Below are 23,732 nucleotides of genomic sequence, written 5' to 3' on the forward strand. Positions count from 1 at the left end.
TTCAACCCCCTCCCTGGCCCCCACTTGCAGGGGAAATCTTCACAAGCAGAGCTGTAGGTGTCTCTCCCTGTCTTTTTCACTCTCTTATCTTCTCCTCCCCTCTAAATTTCTCTCTCTCAAATAAATAAATAAAAATCATTTTAAAAATAAATTTCCAGAACTCTGATGTTCTCCCAATTACTATTACGATTCTCTTCAACTCTCCTCTCTGACAAGATTACTTTTGCCTATTTTAATACTTTATGTAAAATGGATGTTCGAACTCTATTCACTTTATAAATTACATATCCTATATATTTTAAAGTTTGTTATTGTCAATTCTTTCAGTTAATTTTTGGTATATTTCATTTTATATAAATGACATAATGTAGTTTACTACTTTATAATTACATATGATTAGTAGTATAACTAATATAGAAAAGGTTATAAATATAATTTTAGTAAGGAATGCATGTTATATACAATTTGTGTCTTGAATTCATTCAAAACTTATTCTTGTGATTTCAAGACGTAGGGCCTTAAATTACTTGTCCTTGTTCCATCATCATTTTATTTTTTTATTAGTAATTTTTAAAAATATAGTTATTTGGGAGTCGGGTGGTAGTGCAGGGGGTTAAGCGCAGGTGGCACAAAGCACAAAGACTGGTGTAAGGATCCCGGTTCGAGCCCCTGGCTCCCCACCTGAAGGGGCGTACCTTCACAGGCCTGAGGCAGGTCTGCAGGTGTCTTTCTCTCCCCCTCTCTGACTTCCCCTCTTCTTTCCATTTCTCTTTGTCCTATCTAACAACGACAACAACAACAACTACAACAACAATAAAAATATAGTTATTTATTTGCGTAAAAGGAAGTGGGAGATATAGAGGGAGAGAGAGACACGCCTGTAGTGTTGCTTTACTGCTTGTGAAGTTTTCCCCCTGCAGATGATGACCAGGGGCTTGAATCTTGAGTTTTTGTGCACTGTGATGTGTGCACCACCAGTTGACCCTACTAGTAATTCGATAATGGGCAACAAAATTATAAATGCTCATACCATGTCAGCCACCACCAAAGTTCTGTGCCATCCTTGACCACCATACTTGTCACAAAGTCTAATAGATGCCTTAGTTGCTTTTTTTAAAAAAATACTTTGTTTATTCCTTTTGTTGCCCCTGTTGTTTTATTGTTGTAGTTATTATTGATGTCTTCATTGTTGGATAGGACAGAGAGAAATTGAGAAAGGAGGGGAAGACTGAGAGGGAGAGAGAAAGATAGACACCTGCAGACCTGCTTCACTTCCTGTGAAGTGACTCCCTTGCAGGTGGGGAGCCGGGAGCTCGAACCGGCATCCTTCCTCTGGTCCTTGTGCTTTGCACCATGTGCACTTAACCCGCTGTGCTTCCGCCCAACTCTCGCCTTAGTTGCCTTTTAAAAAATTCATATAATTTCATTATTTATATACCAAATGTGAGTGAAATGACCCAGTAATTATTATTCGTGCCTGTACTTATTTTGCTTAGTACAATCACCTCCAGGTCCATCCATTTTGTCCTGAAGGATAAAATAACATTTTTAATTATAGTGTAGATATATATCTCCAATATCAGTTGATGAGCATTTAGGTTACTTCCATACCTTGATTATTACATCATTATTTATTTAAATGCCATCGTTCTCATTTTTTGTCACTAGTTTGAAATGAAAACTTTATCATACAGTAATTTTTTTTACTATGTGATTTCAGCCTTCTAGAAGAGCTTATAATTATTTCATATAGTAACAAATATTCAACTGGAATATCCTTAAAATTGGAAATTTACTGAATTTAGAGTATGGTATGAGATAAATCATCATGGTTTACTTCTCCATTGGTTTAGATCTTACTAGAGAATATTATCATTTCATATATTTTGCTTAGGTCTGAATAGGTATTTAGTTTTTGATACTATTGCAAATGGATCATTTATTGCCATTACCTTTTTCTAATCTAATTAGGGAAGATAGTAATTTTGAATAGTTATTTTAAATTTCTAAAATAATTCTGTTTTATTGAGGAAGAGAGAAATTGATCAGCACCCCTCTCCATTTTTATAAATTAATTAATTAATTAATTTATTTATTTATTGGTATAGAGATCAAACTCAGTGCCTCACACATGCAACACATTTTCTGTATCAATTGCTATTTTGTGACAGGCTACAAAATCAATATATAAAAACTAGTGATGTATGGTGCTGGATGGTGGTGCACCTGCTTGAGCACACATGTTACAATGTGCAAGGATCTGGGTTCAAGCCCCCGGTCCCCACCTGCAGGAGAAAGCTTTGCAAGTGGCAAAGCAGGGCTGTAGGTGTCTCTGTGTCTCTCTCCCTCTCTGTATTCCTCTTTCCTCTTGATTTCTGGCTGTCTCTGTCCAATAGATATATAAAGGTAATAAAATTTTTAAAAAATGATGACACTCTTCTATGCAAGGAGCAAGTAAGAAGGAAAAGAATTATGAAGCACTCCTGCAGTTCTCTTTTACCTTCTCTATCACCCCCTTCCTTAATTTATCTCTGGCTCTATCTAATAAAATATTTTAAAAAATAGATAAAATAGGGGCTTGGGCGGTAGCGCAGCGGGTTAAGCGCATGTGGTGCAAAGGGCAAAGACCAGCTGAAGGATCGCAGTTCGAGCCCCCGGATCCCCACCTGCAGGGGAGTCACTTCACAGACAGTGAAGCAGGTCTGCAGATGTCTGTCTTTCTTTCCCCCTCTCTGTCTTCCCCATCTCTCTCCATTTCTCTCTGTCCTGTCCAACAATGAATGACATCAACAACAATAATAACCACAACAAGGCTACAACAAGGGGAACAAAAGGGGGAAAAATTGGCCTCCAAGAGCAGTGGATTCCTGATGCAGGCACTGAGCCCCAGCAATAACCCTGGAGGCAAAAAAAAAACAATAGATAAAATAAAGAAGATGTAAAAGATAAAAAATAAAGCAATCCCATTTACAATAGCATCCAAAAGAATTAGTTAACTGGGATTAAATTTAATAAAGGAGGTAAAAGACGTGTACATTAAGAACTATGAATCACTGCAAAATCAAGTTAAAAGAAAAAAAAAAAAGACACAAGAAAATGGAAAGCTATCCCCTGTTACTGATTGCAATAATTAACATCAAGATGACCATCTTACCTAAGCCAGTATTAAGAGCAATTCTGGGAGTCTGGTTATGGGAGCACAGCAGGTTAAGCGCAGGTGGCGCAAAATGGAAGGACCAGCATAAGGATCCCAGTTTGAGCCCCCGCCTCCCCACCTGCAGGGGAGTTGCTTCACAGGTGGTGAAGCAGATCTGCAGGTGTCTATCTTTCTTCCCCCTCTCTGTCTTCCCCTCCTCTCTCCATTTCTCTCTGTCCTATCCAACAACAATGACAATAATAACTACAACAATAAAAAACAAGGTCAACAAAAGGGGATAAATATATTTTTTTAAAAGAATGTCTTCCAAAAAAAATGAAAGAGCAATTCTTTTAAACCCCCAATGAATAAAATAAATGGTACAGAACATTTATGGACATGAAAGATACATAATCACTTGAGAAACCCTAAAGAAAGAAGGAAAAAGTGAAGGCATTATGCTTCCTGATCAACAACTATATTGCAGGGCTATAGTAATAAAAACTGTATGGTGCTGGAATAAAAACAATTAGATGAATAGAATATACTTGAGCTCATTAATAAGCCCTCACATTCTGTACCAATAATCTATAACAAAGGAACCCAAAACATTAAATGGTGAAAGTTTTTTTTTTAACTTTTTAAAAATTATCTTTATTTATTAGATAGAAACAGCCAGAAATCGAGAGAGAATGGGGTGATAGGGAGAGAGATAGAGAGACACCTGCAGCCCTGTTTCACCTCTCATGAAGCTTTCCCCCTGCAGGTGGGGACCAGGGGCTTGAACCCAGGTCATTGTGCACTATAATGTGTGCACTTAACCAGATGCGCCACAACCACCTGGCCCCGTGGTGAAAGTTTTTAATCAGTGTTTTTGTGGAAACTAGGTGAGCACATGCAGAGGAATGAAACAGGAGCATCAGTGTCACTATGCACAAATGCCAATTCTAAATTTCAGATGTTAGTCCAGAAATCATAAAATAAATAGAAGAAAACATTGGCAGAATATAACCTGATGTTTGCTTAAGATATGTCTTCTGACACTGAAGTCCATCAGCAAGAAAAACAAAAAAATAAATCAAAATTTGCATCTAGTTGAAAAGCTTCTGCACATCAAAAGTAATCATCACCAAAACAAAGACACCCTAACTGGGGTATATATAACTGGGATATATATGGCATACAGAAGATAAAGGGATAAAAATAATAAAAAATAACTCAGAAAACAACAACAACAACAAAAATCCCATTTAAAAGTCAGGGAGGGAGTCGGGTAGTAGCGCAGCAGGTTAAGTGCATGTGCCTCAAAGTGCAAGGACCGGCGTAAGGATCCTGGTTCGAGCCCCCGGTTCCCCACCTGTAAGGTAGTTGCTTCTCAGGCGGTGAAGTAGGTCTGCAGGTGTCTGCCTTTCTCTCCCCCTCTCTTTCTTCCCCTCCTCTCTACATTTCTCTCTGTCACAAAAAAAAAAAAAAAATCAGATAGTGGGACTGGGCAGTGGCACACCTGGTTGAGCTCACATGTTATAGTGTGCAAGGACTAAGTTTCATACTCCTGGTCTCCACCTGCAGGGGTAAGCTTCATAAGCAGCAACACTGCACAGGTGTCTCTCTCACTCTCTTATTCTCTCTCTCCCTCTTTTCCCCCTCCCCCTTGCTTCTTGATTTCTATTTGTCTCTATCCAATAAAATTTTTAAATATCGAGATAGTCAAAATCCATGTGAAAAAGTGTTCAGCTGCTGATTATCAGACAGATGCCAACCAAGACAATAATGAGATAGCACCTCACATGGTGAGAATGTCAGACATTAAAAAGTACTGAAATGAGGATGTGAAGAGAAGAGCATACTTTTACACTGTTAATTAAAATGTAAATTGATCCAGGCCCTGGGAAAACAGTCTGAAAATTCCTTAGAACATTAGAAATGGATCTACTATATCATCCAGCAATGCCTCTCATATCCAAAGAACACAAAATACTTATCTAAAGATCTGTGCACACCTATATTTGTGCCAACACTATTTGTAATAGCCAAAGTTTGAAAGCAAGCCCAAACACCGAACAACAGAGGTATGGTTAAGGAAATTATATGTATACACAATGGAATACTATTCTGCTGCAAGAAATTATGAAATCTTCTGTTTTGCTGCAACATTGATGAAACGTGTCATGTTAAGTTAAACAAGCCAGTTGTGTGAATACCAGATGACCTCACTTGAAGGTGGAACCTAAGAAACAAAGCAAGGGAAAATGAAGAATGAAATCTCAATGGACTGTAGTTTTTTTTTGTTTTGTTTTGTTTTTTGCCTCCAGGGTTATCGCTGGGCCTCAGTGTTAGCACTATGAATCCACTGCTCCTGGAGGCTATTTTTCCCATTTTGTTGCCCTTGTTGTGGTGTTATTGTTGTTATAGCCATTGTTGCTGTTGGATAGGACAGAGAGAAATTGAGAGAGAGGGTGGGAAGACAAAGAGGAGGAGAGAAAGACACCAGCAGACCTACTTCACCACTTGCAAAGCGACCCTCCTGCAGGTGGGAAGGTGGGGGCTCGAACCGGGAACCTTAAGCTGGTCCTTGTGCTTTGCTCCATTTGCGCATAACCTGCTACGCTATCGTCCAGCCCCCAGACTGTAGTCTTTTAAAGCAGACCCAGATACTTCTACAGGAGGATATTGGGGGATACAGTCAAGGGGGAGCTGAGGACCTTGTACCATATGATGGAGGAGGAGAATGATTGGTCTGAAGGTGAAGTTTGTTGACATACATCCTGTGGAGTTATAGAACTGTGCCCTGAAACAATAACAATGTAAATCAACATTAAAAAAATCAAGAGTTGTAAGAGCATAGTGTTTTCTTTTTTCCTATTGATTCAGGTGTTATATATTAGTCTCTCTAGTGGCATGTATTAATATCTCCAATCATTTCCATACTGTCTGGAACTTCACAAAACTACCATGCCCACTTATAATAAAGAGAGCCAAAAGCAAGTTGGAATAAAATTCGAGTTGCAATATGAGTAAAATTGGAAATTCAAAGAACTTTATATGAATGTTGGACACTTTCTTAATAGCTGCTTAGAAATATTCATGTTCCAAATTAGTAATTTAATTCTTTCTTAACAGTTAGATTCTGAAGCAGATAAGAATATATTCAACATTTAATAGCAACATTTAATAGCAACAGCAAAGTGCTTGTTGCAATTCTGCAAAGTCCTTCAGTGGCAATAACTCCTACTTGTGCCTTCAAATCACAATGTTGTACAATAGTCATTTTATCAATTTATAAGATTTCCTTTGTTGTATTCTTATTGCCATCAAAAAGAAGATATCCTCATAAAGTATTAGATTCTTTCTGTTGTATTTGAATCCACAGTTGAAATGCATTTCTTACCTCAACATATACATAACTGAAACAAGTCTCAAATTATTACTTATATTTTTCTATATTATTATATTCTTATTTGATATTTAGTTTCATCCATCAGATATTTGGTCTTTTTTAATTTCTTTACTGGGAATTAATGTTTTACATTCGACAGTAAATACAATAGTTTGTACATGCATAACATTTCTCAGTTTTCCATATAACAATACAACCCCCACTAGGTCCTCTTGTCATCCTTTTTGGACATGTATCCCCCCCACCCATCCACCCCAGAGTCTTTTCCTTTGGTGCAATACGCCAATTCCTGTTCAGGTTCTACTTGTGTTTTCTCTTCTGATCTTGTGTTTCAACTTCTACCTGAGAGTGAGGTCATCCCATATTCATCTTACTGTTTCTGACTTATTTCACTTAACATGATCTTTTTTAAGGTCCATCCAAGATCGGCTGAAAACGGTGAAGTCACCATTTTTTTACAGCTGAGTAGTATTCCATTGTGTATATAGACCACAACTTGCTCAGCCACTCATCTGTTGTTGGACACCTGGGTTGCTTCCAGGTTTTGGCTATTACAAATTGTGCTGCTAAGAACATATGTATACACAGATCTTTTTGGATGGATGTGTTGGGTTCCTTAGGAAATATCCCTAGGAGAGGAATTGCAGGATCATAGGGTAGATCCATTTCTAGCCTTGTAAGAGTTCTCCAGACTGTTCTCCACAGAGGTTGGACCAATTGATATTCCCACCAGCAATGCAGAAGGGTTCCTTTGACCCCACACACTCTCCAGCATTTGCTGCTGCTACCTTTTCTGATGTATGATATTCTCACAGGAGTGATGGTCTTTTTATTCTTTGTTGAAAGACACTAAAAAACATTGCTTACCAGGTCAGTCACCAGAAATAGATTTTTTAAAAAAAAAGATTAAAAATTTTATTACTTTGTAGAATAATGACCATTTTCTGAGTTAGCAACCAGTAATAACATCTCATCTGAAATATATCAATTGATCTGTGGTTGAGAATGCTGACAGTCTGTAAAGGTGGGGGAATTCCACTGTGGTTGCCCCTTCAACTATATCATGTCACAAACAACAGGGTCAGATTTTATAATCCTTGTGTTAGGGATGTTTGTCATTTGCTTATATCTTTCCTTTTGGGGGGTTGGTAAAGATGTCTTATTATTATTATTATTATTTTACTGTAGTGTAATGCCTAGATTATAAAGTAACAATCTTAAGTGTTCAACTTGACAATTTCTCTTAGTCTCTCATGTGTGACCACTGAAAACTTTCAGGCCAACAGCCATCACTCCCACCTTTATGCCGTCCTGATTTATATCAGCATGGATTATTTTTGCTTGCTCTTCAATGCCACAATTAATAGAATAATGCCACAATTAATAGAATAATGAAATATGTATGTGTTTGTAACAAGCTTCAGTTGTTAGTCATCTACTATTACTCTTCAGATTTTTTATGATACTATCTTTTAAGAAGGAACAATGGTTTTGGAAGAGTAAAATAACCAGAACCAAGAATATAATTAGCTTTCTGTCATTTTTAAGCAAATATCTTTTTAGCTATTTATTTATTTTTGTTTTAATGAGAGAGAGAGAGAGAGAGAGAGAGAGAGAGAGAGAGATAGATCAGAGCACTGCTCAGCTCAGGCATATATTGGTGCTGGGGATTGAACTTGGGACCACAGAGCCTCAGACATGAAATTCTTTTACATAAAGATTATGCTACCTCCCAGCCCAATACTCAGTGATTCTAATAATCATTGGTATATTAAAATTTTCACGTGGTACTATACTTGCTGCTGGCACAAGGTTAAACACAGAAAACATAAAGTTAAAACATAGATTTTGTTATACTCTTACATTTAACATCATCAGACTGTATTTTTATCATACTATGAAGGGTTTGCCATACTAATCAAGTGCATCAATACATTAGCTTAAAATCACGGAGGATCCTTGTAGAAAGATAAGTGAAAATCACCTGAAAACTCAACAAAATACAACCAAGATTTCATTGGAAACTCAACAAGCCACAGGTGAGTAAAGACAGTGTGGCTTGAGGACAGAAAACTTTCAAGGAGAGATTCCCTGGATTAAAGGCAGTACTCAGGGAAAGCTGGCGCCATACTGGGAAAGTGACAGCTGAATGAGTCAAAGATAAAGCTGTTAAAGAAAAAAGAAGAAAATAAAATGAAATAAAACCACCTAAGCCACAAGGGAGGTGGATAGAAAGAAAGTGAAGGAGCAACTTCCAGAACTAAAAACTGGTGCTCAGAGATGGCTGGCAACAAATTGAGAGATTGTCTGCTGAGCCACACCACTTCTGGGCCAGAATTTAAGAAACAACTGTTAAAAAGGAAAAAAAAAATCACTTAGAAACTCACTAATTTAGGAAGCTGGGGGGTAGCGCAGCAGGTTAAGCGCAGGTGGTACAAAGTGCAAGGATCAGTGTAAGGATCCCAGTTCGAGCCCCCGGCTCGCCACCTGCAGGGGGGTCGCTTCACAAGCGGTGAAGTAGGTCTGCGGGTGTCTATATTTCTCTCCCTCTCTCTGTCTTCCCCTCCTCCCTCCATTTCTCTCTGTCCTATCCAACAATAACAACATCAACAACAATAATAACTACAACAATAAAAACAAGGGTAACAAAAAGGGAAATAAATAAATATTTTTTAAAAAATTACTTAGATAAAGATGACAATGAACAGATGAATTACCAGGCACAGTGGGATGCTGCAAAAGCTGCCCTAAGAGGGAAGTTTATAGATGTACAGGCCCATATTAACAGTGAAAACCTCAAGTAAACTACCTAACACACAACTGAGCCAACCAAAAAGAGAGCAACAACAACAACAAAACCCACAGACAGTCAACAGGAGAAAAGAAACCATCAAAATCAGAGCAGAAATTAATGAAAGAGAATCCAAAAAGATGACTCAAAAGAGTTTTGAATGGTCCAGCAGGAGGCGCAGTGAATAAAGCATTGAATTCTCAACCATGAAATCCCGAGTTCAATCCCCGGCAGTACATGTACCAGAGTGACATCTGGTTCTTTCTCTCCTTCTATGTTTCTCATGAATGAATAAATAAATTCTTAAAAAAAAATAGAAAAGAAAAAGATGTGTTGAGCAATGTTTTTAAAAAAGGAGATTTGAAACAATAAAATATCTAGAAATGAACCTAACCAAAGAAGTGAAAGACTTGTATACTGAAAATTATGGGAGAGTTCTCCAGACTGTTCTCCACAGGACTCAGACCAAGGGCTCCACTACCTACTATCCATTTTTAGGAGAGTAAATTGATGTGAGCCTCTTAAAACCATAAGAGAAAGCAAGAGTCGAATACCAGAGGAGACCACCCGGACCGAAACAAGACAGGACTAGAATGACCACAGAAACCCAGTAAATCACCCGTGAGTACAAACACGCGTGGCTGGTGACAGAGAGGAGAGAGGGGCCTAAAGAGAGATTAAGTGACTGCTAACAGTTCAACAGTTTGTCAGTGGAGACACCACCTCCAGTCTGCTCCACCAACAAGGGGACAGCTGAAGGGAGGAAAGGACTCACCAAGTGCAACTCTGAGTCTCCATTGCTACTACCCTCAGAATCTGGAGCAGCAACAGGGAGGGACACCAGGGTACAGAGATCTAACCGGGAAACTCAGGAGAAGACCTATACCTCGGTAGCATAGCTGAGGGGCTGTGAAAGTCTATTTGCATAACCACTGGATTATCTCTGCCACACCCTGCTTTATCTCTTGGTCAGGAGTCAGTGATTAAGCTAAGAAGCCTATTGATAGTTTAAAAGCCCTCAGGCTCCCATAGCCTACAGGGGGAAAAAAAAAAAGGCTTTTACACCACTGAACTCCAACTCAGGGATTGAAAAAACTGTTATATTATATAAAATGGTTTAAACAACAAGAAAAAATATTGGAGACTCGAACCAGAACAAGAGTCCAGCTAAAAGTCCTCCAGAGGGCGAAGCACAAAACAACGAGTTCAACATCCAAACATTAGCCAAGGAAATAATAACAGGAGTGAGTAAAGAATTTGAAAAAATTGTAATCAGAAATGCAGGAACAACAAATGAAAATTTGGAAGAAAATTCTAATTATCTCATGGTTATTAGAGAGCTGAAAGCTGAAATCTCTGAGCTAAGAAGGCAACTAGCTAAACAAGCTAAAACAGTATCAGAGCAGGGCAACAAAATAGATGAACTCCAGAAAGCAGTAGAGGGCAGAGAGAATAGAATCTATGAGGCTGAAGACAGAATTAGCAAGATTGAGGATGAATTAGAGACAACTGAAAAAGAAGAGATCTCAAAAAGAGATTAAGAGATGCTGAAAACAACAACAGAGTCCTATGGGATGACTTCAAAAGAAACAATATACGCATTATTGGCTTACCAGAGGAAGAAAGAGAAGGGGAGGAAGAAAGCGTTCTCCAAGCCATAATAGCTGAAAATTTCTCTAGTCTAGACAACACCAAAGACATAAAGATTCAAGAAGCCCAGAGGGTCCCAAACAGAATTAACCCAGACCTATAGACACCAAGACATGTCATACTTAGATTGGAAAGGAATAAAGATAAAGAAAGGATCCTCAAAGCTGCAAGAGAAAAACAAAGAGTCACCTACAAAGGAAAACCCATAAGATTAGCAGCAGACTTCTCCATACAAACACTACAGGCCAGAAGAGAATGGCAAGATATCTATCGAGTGCTCAATGAGAAAGGCTTTCAGCCAAGAATACTATATCCTGCTAGATTGTCATTCAGACTAGATGGAAGCATCAAAACCTTCTCAGACAAGCAACAGTTGAAGGAAGCAACCATCACCAAGTCTGCCCTGAAAGAAGTTCTGAAAGGTCTCCTATAAACAACCAGACCACCACAAATAGGACATATATCAAAACACACTAAAACTCTACAAGAATGGCGTTAAAATATCTTCAATCTATGTTATCAATAAATGTCAATGGCCTGAATTCACCTATTAAAAGACACAGAGTAGGAAGATGGATCAGAAAACACAACCCGACAATATGTTGTCTACAGGAAACTCACCTAACGCAACAAGACAAACACAGACTTAAAGTGAAAGGATGGAAAACTATCATTCAAGCCAATGGCTCACAAAAAAGGGCAGGAACAGCTATTCTCATATCTGACATGATAGACTTTAAAATAGATAAGATTAAAAAAGATAGGAATGGACACTACTTAATGCTCAGAGGATCAGTCAATCAAGAGGACTTAACAATTATTAATATCTATGCACCCAATGAGAAGCCATCTAAATACATGAAACTTCTACTGAAAGAGCTACAGCAATATATTAACAGTAACACAATCATAGTAGGGGACTTCAACACCCCACTATCTCAACTTGACAGATCATCCAGGAAGAAAATCAGTAAAGACATAAGGGAGCTAAATGAAGAGATAGCTAAACTAGAACTATTGGACATTTTCAGAGTCATTCATCCCAAGAAACTGGAATACACATTTTATTCAAATCCACATGGATCATTCTCAAGGATAGACCATATGTTAGGCCACAAAGACAGCATCAGCCTATTCAAGAGCACTGAAATCATCCCAAGCATCTTCTCAGACCACAGTGGAATTAAACTAACACTTAACAATCAACAAAAGATTAGTAACAGTGCCAAAATGTGGAAGCTCAATAGTACACTTCTTAACAACTTTTTGGTCAAAGAGGAAATCAAGGAAGAAATCAAAATGTTTCGAGAGTTCAATGAAAATGAAGACACAAGCTATCAAAATATTTGGGACACAGCTAAAGCAGTCCTAAGAGGGAAGTTCATAGCTATACAAGCACACATTAGGAAACAAGAAAAGGCACAAATAAACAGCCTGATTGCACATCTTAAAGACCTAGAAGAACAACAACAAAGGAATCCTAAAGCAACCAGAAGGACAGAAATTACTAAAGTTAGGGCAGAAATAAATAACATTGAGAATAGGAAAACCATACAAAAGATCAGTGAAAGTAAATGTTGGTTCTTCGAAAGAGTGAACAAAATCGACAAACCTTTAGCCAGACGCACAAAACAAAAAAGGGAGAAGACCCAAATAAATCAGATAGTAAATGAAAGAGGAGAAATCACAACAGACACTGCAGAAATTCAACATATCATGCGAGGCTTTTATGAACAACTATATGCCACCAAGCTAGAGAACATGGAAGAAATGAATGATTTCCTAGATACCTACCAACTTCCAAAACTAAGTAAAGAGGAAGTGGATAACATGAACAGGCCCATCACAGCTAATGAAATTGAAACAGTTGTCAAAAATCTTCCCAAAAATAAAAGTCCTGGACCAGATGGTTTTACAAATGAATTCTACAAAACTTTCAAAGAAGAACTAATACCTCTACTTTTAAAAGTCTACCAGAAGATTGAAGACACTGGAATACTCCCTGCCAGCTTCTATGAAGCCAACATCACCCTGATACCAAAAGCAGACAGGGACACAACCAAAAAAGAAAACTACAGACCAATATCTCTGATGAATATAGATGCGAAAATATTGAACAAAATTCTAGCCAGCTGGATACAGCAGTATATCAAAAAAATTGTTCATCATGACCAAGTGGGGTTTATCCCAGGCATGCAAAGTTGGTTTAATATACGTAAATCAATCAATGTGATCCACCACATCAACAAAAGCAAGACCAAAAACCACATGGTCATATCAATAGATGCAGAGAAAGCCTTTGACAAAATACAACATCCCTTTATGATCAAAACACTACAAAAAATAGGAATAGATGGAAAATTCCTGAAGATAGTGGAGTCTATATACAGCAAACCTACAGCCAACATCATACTCAATGGTGAAAAACTGGAAGCATTTCCCCTCAGATCAGGTACTAGACAGGGCTGCCCACTATCACCATTACTATTCAACATAGTGTTGGAAGTTCTTGCCATAGAAATCAGGCAGGAGCAAGGAATTAAAGGCATACAGATTGGAAGAGAAGTCAAACTCTCCTTATTTGCAGATGACATGATAGTATACATGGAAAAACCTAAGGAATCCAGCAAGAAGCTTTTGGAAATCATCAGGCAATAGAGTAATGTGTCAGGCTATAAAATTAACATTCAAAAGTCAGTGGCATTCCTCTATGCAAACACTAAGTTAGAAGAAATTGAAATCCAGAAATCAGTTCCTTTTTCTATAGCAACAAAAACTATAAAATATCTAGGAGTAAACCTAACCAAAGAAGTGAAAGACTTGTATACTGAAAATTATGAGTCACTACTCAAAGAAATTGAAAAAGACACAAAGAAGTGGAAAGATATTCCATGTTCATGGGTTGGAAGAATTAACATCATCAAAATGAATATATTACCCAGAGCCATCTACAAATTTAATGCTATCACCATCAAGATCCCAAGCACATTTTTTAGGAGAATAGAACAAATGCTACAAATGTTTATCTGGAACCAAAAAAGACCTAGAATTGCCAAAACAATCTTGAGAAAAAAGAACAGAACCGGAGGCATCACACTCCCAGATCTCAAACTGTATTATAGGGCCATTGTCATCAAAACTGCTTGGTACTGGAACATGAACAGACACACTCACCAGTGGAATAGAATTGAGAGCCCAGAAATGAGGCCCCACACGTATGGGCATCTAATCTTTGACAAAGGGGCCCAGACTATTATATGGGAGAAGCAGAGTCTCTTCAACAAATGGTGTTGGAAACAATGGGTTGAAACATGCAGAAGAATGAAACTGAGTCACTGTATTTCACCAAATACAAAAGTAAATTCCAAGTGGATCAAGGACTTGGATGTTAGACCACAAACTATCAGATACTTAGAGGAAAATATTGGCAGAACTCTTTTCCGCATAAATTTTAAAGACATTTTCAATGAAACGAATCCAGTTACAAAGAAGACTAAGGCAAGCATAAACCTATGGGACTGCATCAAATTAAAAAGCTTCTTCACAATAAAAGAAACCACTACCTAAACCAAGAGACCCCTCGCAGAATGGGAGAAGATCTTTACATGCCATACATCAGATAAAAGTTTAATAACCAACATATATAAAGAGCTTGCCAAACTCAACAACAAGACAACAAATAACCCCATCCAAAAATGGGGGGAGAACATGGACAGAATATTCACCACAGAAGAGATCCAAAAGGCCGAGAAACACATGAAAAAATGCTCCAAGTCTCTGATTGTCACAGAAATGCAAATCAAGACAACAATGAGATATCACTTCACTCCTGTGAGAATGTCATACATCAGAAACGGTAACAGCAGCAAATGCTGGAGAGGGTTTGGGGTCAAAGGAACCCTCCTGCACTGCTGGTGGGAATGTCAATTGGTCCAACCTCTGTGGAGAACAGTCTGGAGAACTCTCAGAAGGCTAGAAATGGACCTACCCTATGACCCTGCAATTCCCCTCCTGGGGATATATCCTAAGGAACCCAACACATCCATTCAAAAAGATGTGTGTACACATATGTTCTTGGCAGCACAATTTGTAATAGCCAAACCTGGAAGCAACCCAGGTGTCCAACAACAGATGAGTGGCTGAGCAAGTTGTGGTCTATATACACAATGGAATACTACTCAGCTATAAAAAATGGTGACTTCACCGTTTTCAGCCGATCTTGGATGGACCTTGAAAAATTCATGTTGAGTGAAATAAGTCAGAAACAGTAGGATGAATATGGGATGATCTCACTCTCAGGCAGAAGCTGAAAAACAAGGTCAGAAAAAAAAAACAAACCACAAGTAGAACCTGAACTAGAACTGGTGTATTGCACCAAAGTAAAAGATTCTGGGGTGGGCGTGGGTGGGTGGGGAGAATACAGGTCCAAGAAGAATGACAGAGGACCTAGTGGGGGTTGTACTGTTATATGGGAAACTGGGGAATGTTATGCATGTACAAACTATTGTTTTTACTCTTGAATTAAAACATTAATTCCCCAATAAAGAAATAAAAAAAAGGAGTTTTGAAACCCAATGCTGTTCTTTGAAAGGATAAACAAAACAGTTAAGCCACTGGATAGACACAAAAAGCAAAAGAGAGCTATAATAAAAAAAAATCAGGAATGAGAGAGAGAAAAATTACAACTGAAGATGGGTAGATACATAGAATTACACAAAGATATCATGCACTTCTCTATGGGAACAAGTTGGACAACCCAGAGGAACTGGATAACTTAAACAAGACAATCACTACTTTATAAATTTAGTCATCAAAAATCTTGCCAAGAATAAAAGCCCGGGGCCAGAAAACTTTACTAACAAATTCTGTTTCTTTCAAAGAATAACTAGCACCAGTTCTCATCAAACTATTCCAGATGATTTTAGAAGGGCAGTCACTACCAAACATGTCCTTCTATTAGGTGAATCACTTTGATTCCCAAAGCAGGAAAGGACTCTACCCAAAAAGAAAGCTGTACAACTATATTCCTGATGAATATTGATGCAAAGATCCCAAACAAGATGATGGTTTATATTCTTATAACAGACTATTAAAAACAAACAAAAATCTATTTTTTTTAAAAAAGGAAAAGAAAATGACTCATTAAATGGTGCCCTGGCAGTGACATGCCTGGTATAGTGCACGTTACAATGTGTAATGAACAAAGATCAAGCCCCCATCCCCAACTGCGAGGAGGAAGCTTCACAAGTAGTAAAGCAGGCCTGTCTTCTCCCAGTTACCTCTCATTTTTGCTTTGTCTCTATCCAAGAAATATATATATATATATATGACATTCGGAAGGGTAGGTAAGATAGCAGGTTATCAAAGCCCCTCTAGGAGAAATGGCTTGAATAATGTTATCTGTAGCAAAGATATTAAAAAATTACTTGAGGGTGATTATTTATTTTGGAACACATTTGGGAACTATTACTGCATTTAAATGAATGTTCAGAACTAATGTAAAGCTATATAATAATGTATTATCTTTGTGTTAAGTACTTACAAAAAGTACGAGGTCATGTAATTTATGCACAGTGCACATTGGTACTCAACAATGAATCAGGACAAAATGAATTAATAAGATTTAAGGGAAAAATGGTCCTGCCTAAATTTAAGGAATGAGATCTTCTGTTATTCTGCTGTATGAATTTGTGATATCTATACCACAATTACTTTTTTAATAGTTTCTTTTAAAAATATTTTTATTTAGTATTGGATAGAGACAGAAAAATTGAGAGGGGGTTAGGGAGAAAGAGAGGGAGAGAGACAAAGAGACACCTGCAGCTCTGCTTCACCACTCCTTAAGATTTCCTCCTGCAGGTGGGGACCAGAGTCTTGAACCTGGGTCTTTGTGCACTGTAATATGTGCACTTAACCAGTTGTGCCACCCCCCACTCCTAATAACTTTTGTTGAGCAATTAAGATAAATCATTAACTGTGGGAATATTGGGATGGCCACTTACTAGCTATGAAGGCTTAATCAAGTCATTAATCTTTTGAACCTTTTTCCTCATATAGTAATATAAATAAAGTTGTATCAGAAATCTAATATTGAGTTTATATAGTGTTAACAATGTATCTGTACCTAATAAGTTCCTAGCAAATGGCATAATTATTATATTTCTTTTCCTACTCTTTGTCTCTTTTCATATCTCAAGGACTGTACTTCATGTCCACACTTACACAGCACTCTACTTAATCTGTTAAATTTTGTTTTACACATTTTTTAAGTGCTGTTATAAATTCTACATAAAGATGTCTCTAATTAGTTTTGGACTTTATATCTTTGATAAGATTGTTATTTCCTGCCAAATAGATCAGGAGAAAGGCCATGTACGATAAACTGTCATTTGCCTTGAATTTTTTCTGTTATTTATGGGTGTCTGAATTATTAATATTTTCTCCAACCCATAGTTCCTATGAAGGAATCTGTTTATGGCAGTTGGCTATAATGTTGCATTTTGTTTAGTTAGAACAAAGCCCATAGTTAACATACTTCATTGAATGCAGCCAATAATCTTGATTGATGATGCCACTTTTTTGTTAGTACTATATACTAAGTAATCAAAGTGAATATTCTTATAGAATAGCTTATATTGATAACTCACAGTTGTTTGTATGTTATAAGGACAGCCTTGGAATTTAAACTTTAAAGAGAAATTACATTATTAAGAACCAAGATGATAACAGAGATAATCATCTCAATTGTCATATTAACAGAAGTGTAAGTTAAAATTTAAATGAATAAGCTGCCCCATATTTTTTTAATCTAATCAAATGACTCCAAAGTAAGAACCTAAAATTTTTTTAACTGAATAATTATTTTTCTTTATTGAGTTAATAATGATCAACAAAACTGTAGGATAAGAGGGGTACAATTCCACACAATTCCCACCACCAAAGTTCCATATCCCAACCCCTCCCTCCATTGGAAGCTTTCCTACTCTTTATCCCTCTGGGAGTTATGGACCCAGAATCATTATGGGGTTCAGAAGGTGAAAGGTCTGGCTTCTGTAATTGCTTCTTAGCTGGATATGGACATTGGCAGGTTGATCCATACTCTCAGCCTGTTTCTATCTTTCCTAGTGGGGTAGGAGTCTGGAGAGGTGGTGTTCTAGGGTACACTGGTGAGGTCATCTGTCTGGGAAGTCAGTTTGACGTCATGGTAGCATCTGCAACTTGTTGGCTGAAAAAGCTTTAAGATATAAAGCAGAACAAATTGTTTAATAATCAGGAATCTAAAGGTAAGACTATAGCAGATGAGACTTTAGGCCTCCATTTTGGGAAAAGCTAGTAGGTCTATTTTAGATATATTACAAGGAGCCCATGACTTTAATAATTTGACCTGAGCCTACCAGCTGACATCCAGGTAGCAAAAGGTGTTGTCTGGGGAGATGGTGTCAGAATTGGAAATAGGACTAGGAAACTGGATCAGGGAAGAGAGTAGCTCCTAAATATGGGGAACGTATATAAATATTGCTAACTGTAAACCTCATCGATTTCATCTGGGGCCCATATTCAGCACATGAACCTGTGCAACCTCCGTATCCCTGTAGTTCTGAGCTCACATGCTATAGTCATAGCTAGAAACATTCTAGGCTGCACTCATTGCTTTAGTGGTAGAGTATGTTGACCCAACCTCTCTTCAGAGAATGGAGCAGTCCCTACCAATGTTGATCCACTTTGAGGGCAAGGTCCTAGAGAGGCCCATAAGAGGGTCCACTATGTTGCTCCTGATGGAGATGACCAGTGATGGTGGAGAGAGACATTTGTTAGAGGTCTAGGCCCTACATGTTTATGTGGGAATCCCAGGACTCCCTGACTAGGCCCCTGGATGATGAGGTGGCCTGGTAGTGAGTAAAGAGCCAACATTAAAACATGCTGGTCTCTTCCCTTATCAAGCTTTTGTAGTCCTTACTTTGTCAAGGTTAGCCTTGGACTGATTGAGGGAAGTGAAATAGGAAATAAGTTAGGAGGATATCTATGTCTAAGTAGAAATTATTTGCTTAAGTACTTTATGGTACCTGATTAAAAAAGAGTCTTTTTTAGGTCTTTCTACTTGCTCGCTGCACTTATTGAGTCACTGCAAACTATTGTGCACTTTTACCTTATATATTTTCCCTGAACTTATGGATACATGTGCACATATATAAGAACCTGAATTTTTATACCAGAATATCAAAAAGGGATTTCTTAAAATTTATAATTATAACTTCTTATAATTAGCAACTACTATATAACTTTTCTGATATTTTAATGTTGACAGCTTCTTCACTGTGATTCCTCAGAAACAGATGACGTGGAAAGACTTAAGCATGAAAGAAATTATGCCTTGGAAAAAGTGAATATACTTAAGGTATTCATCAGTTTATCTTCTCAATTTTTGTTTTTAGGTAAAAAGGAAGAGAGAGAGAGAAAGAGAAAAGATATTACCAGAGAAGTGATAAGAGTCTCTGTTTTATGGGTATGGTATGCATGAAGGCTTAGGTTCTATTCCTAGCAATGCATACAGTCGAAGAGTGGTGTTCTGGTCTCTCTCTATATTTCTGTCTCTTTCTCTCTCCCTCTCTCTCTTCCTCCCCACCCAAGATTTTTTTTTTTAGTTGGAGGATTAATTATTTACAATATAATCTTTAAAAAAATTTTTTTATTATCTTTATTTATTGGATAGAGACAGTCATGTCAAGAGGGGTGGGGGAGATACAGAGAGAGAGAGAGAGAAAGAGACCTGGAGGGAGCACTGCTTTACCACTAGTAGTGCTTTCCCCTTGCAGGTGGGGAGTGGGGACAGGGTGCTTGCACAGTGTAATACAATATAGTCTTTAGCTCATAGGTACAATCTTTCAAAAAAAAAAATTAAGATTGTAAAAAAGAGAAAATTATGTTGAACTCTGAAATAATTGAAATGAGCTTTAAAGAATATAAATGTCAATTAATTTAATGTTTCTTCTATTGACCACTAGAGTCAACTTTTTAGTTCACAAACTTATTTATATTTCACAATATTCAGACAAGATTCAGTGTGAACGGTGGCTTTTGATTACACTTTCTGATCTGCCTACTTCTTGCCTTCTTTTTTCTCATATTGGTGGCAAGGAAAAGAAAGCCAGCAAAGATTGAATAAGGAACTAGCAAAACAAACCATGACAATTTTGGATCCTCAGATGTTCATTGGGAAATACATTTTCTCCCATGTTCACAGTCATGATTCAGGGACACCTTGCTTTGCTAACATAATGTGGAATCAAGGCAGTCTGATTTAAGGGAGGAAATATTGCATAATATATCCAAAATGTACTTTAATGTTTGACTCTCCTTATATCATTTCATTTTGTGTTTAGTAAAATGCTAAATCTAAATGATCATAATGTTTACAGAAAGCTATTTTATTTTCTAGGTCTTCAATAAATGAGGTGTGCGATTTACCGCAATTCAACTTAATATGTTTTTATTTACTGATGTGAATATTTATTGCTTATTTAATTTTATTAAAACAAAATCTGCATATCAAAAATGAGAAAAGACAATAGCTTAATACCTTAATTTTTAAATTCCAAACTCTAGTGAAAACCATTGTTAAACATCCTGTTTATTCGTTATGAAAGATACAGTGATCACAATTTTTAAAGTAAATTTATATGTGTATTTTAAATTTTACATAAATTTATATATGACAAACTTTTTTACAGTTTATTTTTATCTCTTTTTTAAAGGTTTACTTATTGTTATATTTATGAGAGAAGAGCATCATTCAGATCTGAGAGTTGCTCACAAACTTGAAGAATAAATATAAATACAATTAACATTTACCATGTAGATCTAACCTGGGGCCTATGTATATTCATAGTTAGCCCCAGAGCCTGTACAATCTCTGAGTCTCTGTCAGACTGAACTAATAGTCCATGGTCACAGCTGGGAACATTCTAGGCTGCACTCACTTCTGAATCAGTCTTCTTCAAGTGACACAATAGGATGATCCAACCTCTCTTTGGAGAGTGAGGCAGTCCCTACCACTGCTAGTTCATAGTAAGGGTACAGTCCTGAAGAAGCCTGCCAAAGGGCTTGAAATTTGACATCCTTATTCTTCAGGGCTGATTTGAGGGACAAATAAAAATGAAGCCAAGATAATTTTATTACTATATCACTGGATAATAATTGTTATACAAAACAGATTTTTTTAAAAGTGGTATGCATATTTTATTTAACTTAAAGTCTTCCCCACAGACTTCGCAGTGCTTCTGCTTTGCAAAGCTAAATTGTCGTAGCTAAATTCTCAGTATTAAATAGATACATATTTATAGCTGTAAAAGCTAATGCATAGAAGATGAAGGTGACTTGCTCAAGAGCCTAAAAGCCTGGAGCAGATAGTATCTTGACTCTTGATCTATAGCATAGACATTGCTTTGCTGTATTATATTTGTCTTCATACAGTTTTATTTTATCTTTTACATAAGAATGAGTTAAAATATACCAAAAGGCAGATTGCTTCTTATAAATATTGCAAAGTTGCCATGAATATTTACCACTCATTTTAATCTTCATGAAGTTCCTCTGTTCAAATTTATAGTAAAATGTTTCTTAAACTACTCATAGCTTTTCTGACTTAATCGATAAAATGTGAACTTGTTTATATGTTCTTAGAAAAACTGAACAATTTAAGGTACATATTTAACCTAATTTTAAGTTCAAAGATATTTGTATTCATAATATTATTATACATTAACAATTATTACTTCAGAAGCTGGACAGATAGTTTGCTGGGTATCATGGATGACTGGTCATCTATGATACCATATGTTCCAGGTTTGAGCCCAGCCTTCACAGAGGAGGTGTCATAGCATCAGAGAAAGTGCTATGGTGTCTTCCCTCTCTCTTTCTTTACTTAAATCTAATGAAGGAGTAGTGAAGATATACATTTGTGAGGCACCACTCCAAAAATTAAATAAATTATTTCATAACAGCAAATATATTTCCCTTCAAATTATACTATAGCAATCAGGAGATGGCTCACCTGGTAGAGTACACGTCACTATATACCACATGGACTGGTCCAACAGTATCTTTCTTATTCTCACCCTCTAGAGAAAGAGTGGGGAACCTTTTTTTAAATTTATTTATTTTATTTATAAAAAGGAAACATTGACAAAACCATAGGATAAGAGGGGTACAACTCCATACAATTCCCACCACCAGATCTCCGTATCCTATCCCCTCCCCTGATAGCTTTCCTATTCTTTAACCCTCTGGGAGTATAGACCCAAGGTCATTGTGGGATGCAGAAGGTGGAAGGTCTGACTTCTGTAATTGCTTTCCTGCTGAACATGAGCGTTGACTGGTTGATCCATACTCCCAGCCTGCCTTTCTCTTTGCCTAGTATGGTGGGTCTCTGGGGAAGCGGAGATCCAAGACACATTGGTGGGGTTGTCTGTCCAGGGAAGTCTGGTCGGCATCATGGTAGCATCTGGAACCTGGTGCTAAAAAGAGAGTTAACATACAAAGCCAAACAAATTGTTGACTTATCATGAACCTAAAGGCTGGAATAGTGCAGATGAAGAGCTGGGGGGATCCTCCATTTTGTAGGTAGCTAGTAGGCATATTTTAGTTATATTCCAAAGGGCCTGTAGTTATACTAGTTTTTTTTTTTTTTTTTTTTTCCCCCTCAGCCTGAAATCTGATATGCAGGTGGATCCTAATTATTGTCTGGGGAGCTGATGTCATGGCTGGAAAAGGAACAGAAAGCTGGATCAGAGAAGAGAGTAGCTCCCTAATATGGGAAAGGGGTATAAATATTGTTGACCTCAACTTGGATCAACAATGGTAGAGAATGTTCCATCCTCCGAAAGGAGGCTGGACAACATACTCTATGCTACACCTGAGGAAGAGGGGTCGATATTGGGGCAGCTTGGAATGTTCCTACTCATGGCCACAGATTGTGTGCTCAAATCTACAGGGATGCGGAGGTCACATAGGCTCCTAAGCTGAATATGGGCCCCAGACCAAATCAAATCGATGGGGCTTACAGGGAACCTTTTTTTTTTTTTTTTTTCTTTCCTGCTAAGGGCCATTTGGGTATTTGTAACATTATTTTCAGGCCATATAAAAAAATCAGTTTAACCATTTGCACTTAATATTGCTATGAAAAAAGCTCTTTTATATTTATTGAATTTGAAGTCCTGCTTTCAGTTGCCTTGGCAGTGACAGACCAAATGATTATGGTCTGTGTACCAGACAGATGTTCCCCACCCCTCATTTAGATAAGAGACAAAAAATGGCCACCAGGAGTAGTGCAGTCATACCTGCAGGAAACCTAGTGGTAGGGGAAAAAAAAAACCCACAAAACACTCACTTTTAAGTGGTATGTACACAGCCAGAAATGTGACTGCAGAGCATTAAAAAATGATAGTCATGATGCCTTTAATAATTTATTAATTTTGTGGGTTTTTATAAATATAGGAAAAACTACTTAAGTCGGAAAGGCAAAGGAAACAATTGGCTGAAGAACTCCAGACTGTGAAGCAAGTAAGTGCATGTATTGTATTTATAAGTGTTTTATGTGCATATGAGATGTAATGCAGTGATGTTTTATGATACCCCAGACCTTTCAATGTGAATGATATAGTATAAAATAGTACAGATCTTGAAAGCAATATGTTAAAGACTATACCTATGCTACAATCAAGTTGTTTTTGCTCAAAAAAAAAAATAGGCTCTACTTTGAG

The 23,732-nt window shown here is 37.3% G+C and overlaps 1 protein-coding gene across 6 annotated transcripts in view; it reads left to right on the forward strand.

The window, feature by feature from the left end:
- The window catches only part of STXBP4 (syntaxin binding protein 4), a 214,024-nt gene that overhangs the window by 58,299 nt on the left and 131,993 nt on the right, over window positions 1–23,732 (forward strand). For all 6 annotated transcript variants that reach the window (XR_009553085.1, XR_009553087.1, XM_060203767.1 and 3 more), the window contains 2 exons: window positions 19,280–19,369; window positions 23,467–23,532. Coding sequence is in view for 4 of the 6 variants with exons in the window: in XM_060203767.1 (XP_060059750.1) it covers window positions 19,280–19,369; window positions 23,467–23,532 (156 nt within the window). In the remaining 2 variants the exon portion in view is untranslated. The remainder of the gene's footprint in view (window positions 1–19,279; window positions 19,370–23,466; window positions 23,533–23,732) is intronic.

Source organism: Erinaceus europaeus, chromosome 12 (assembly GCF_950295315.1).
Source record: "Erinaceus europaeus chromosome 12, mEriEur2.1, whole genome shotgun sequence".
NCBI classification, from domain to species: Eukaryota; Metazoa; Chordata; class Mammalia; order Eulipotyphla; family Erinaceidae; genus Erinaceus; species Erinaceus europaeus.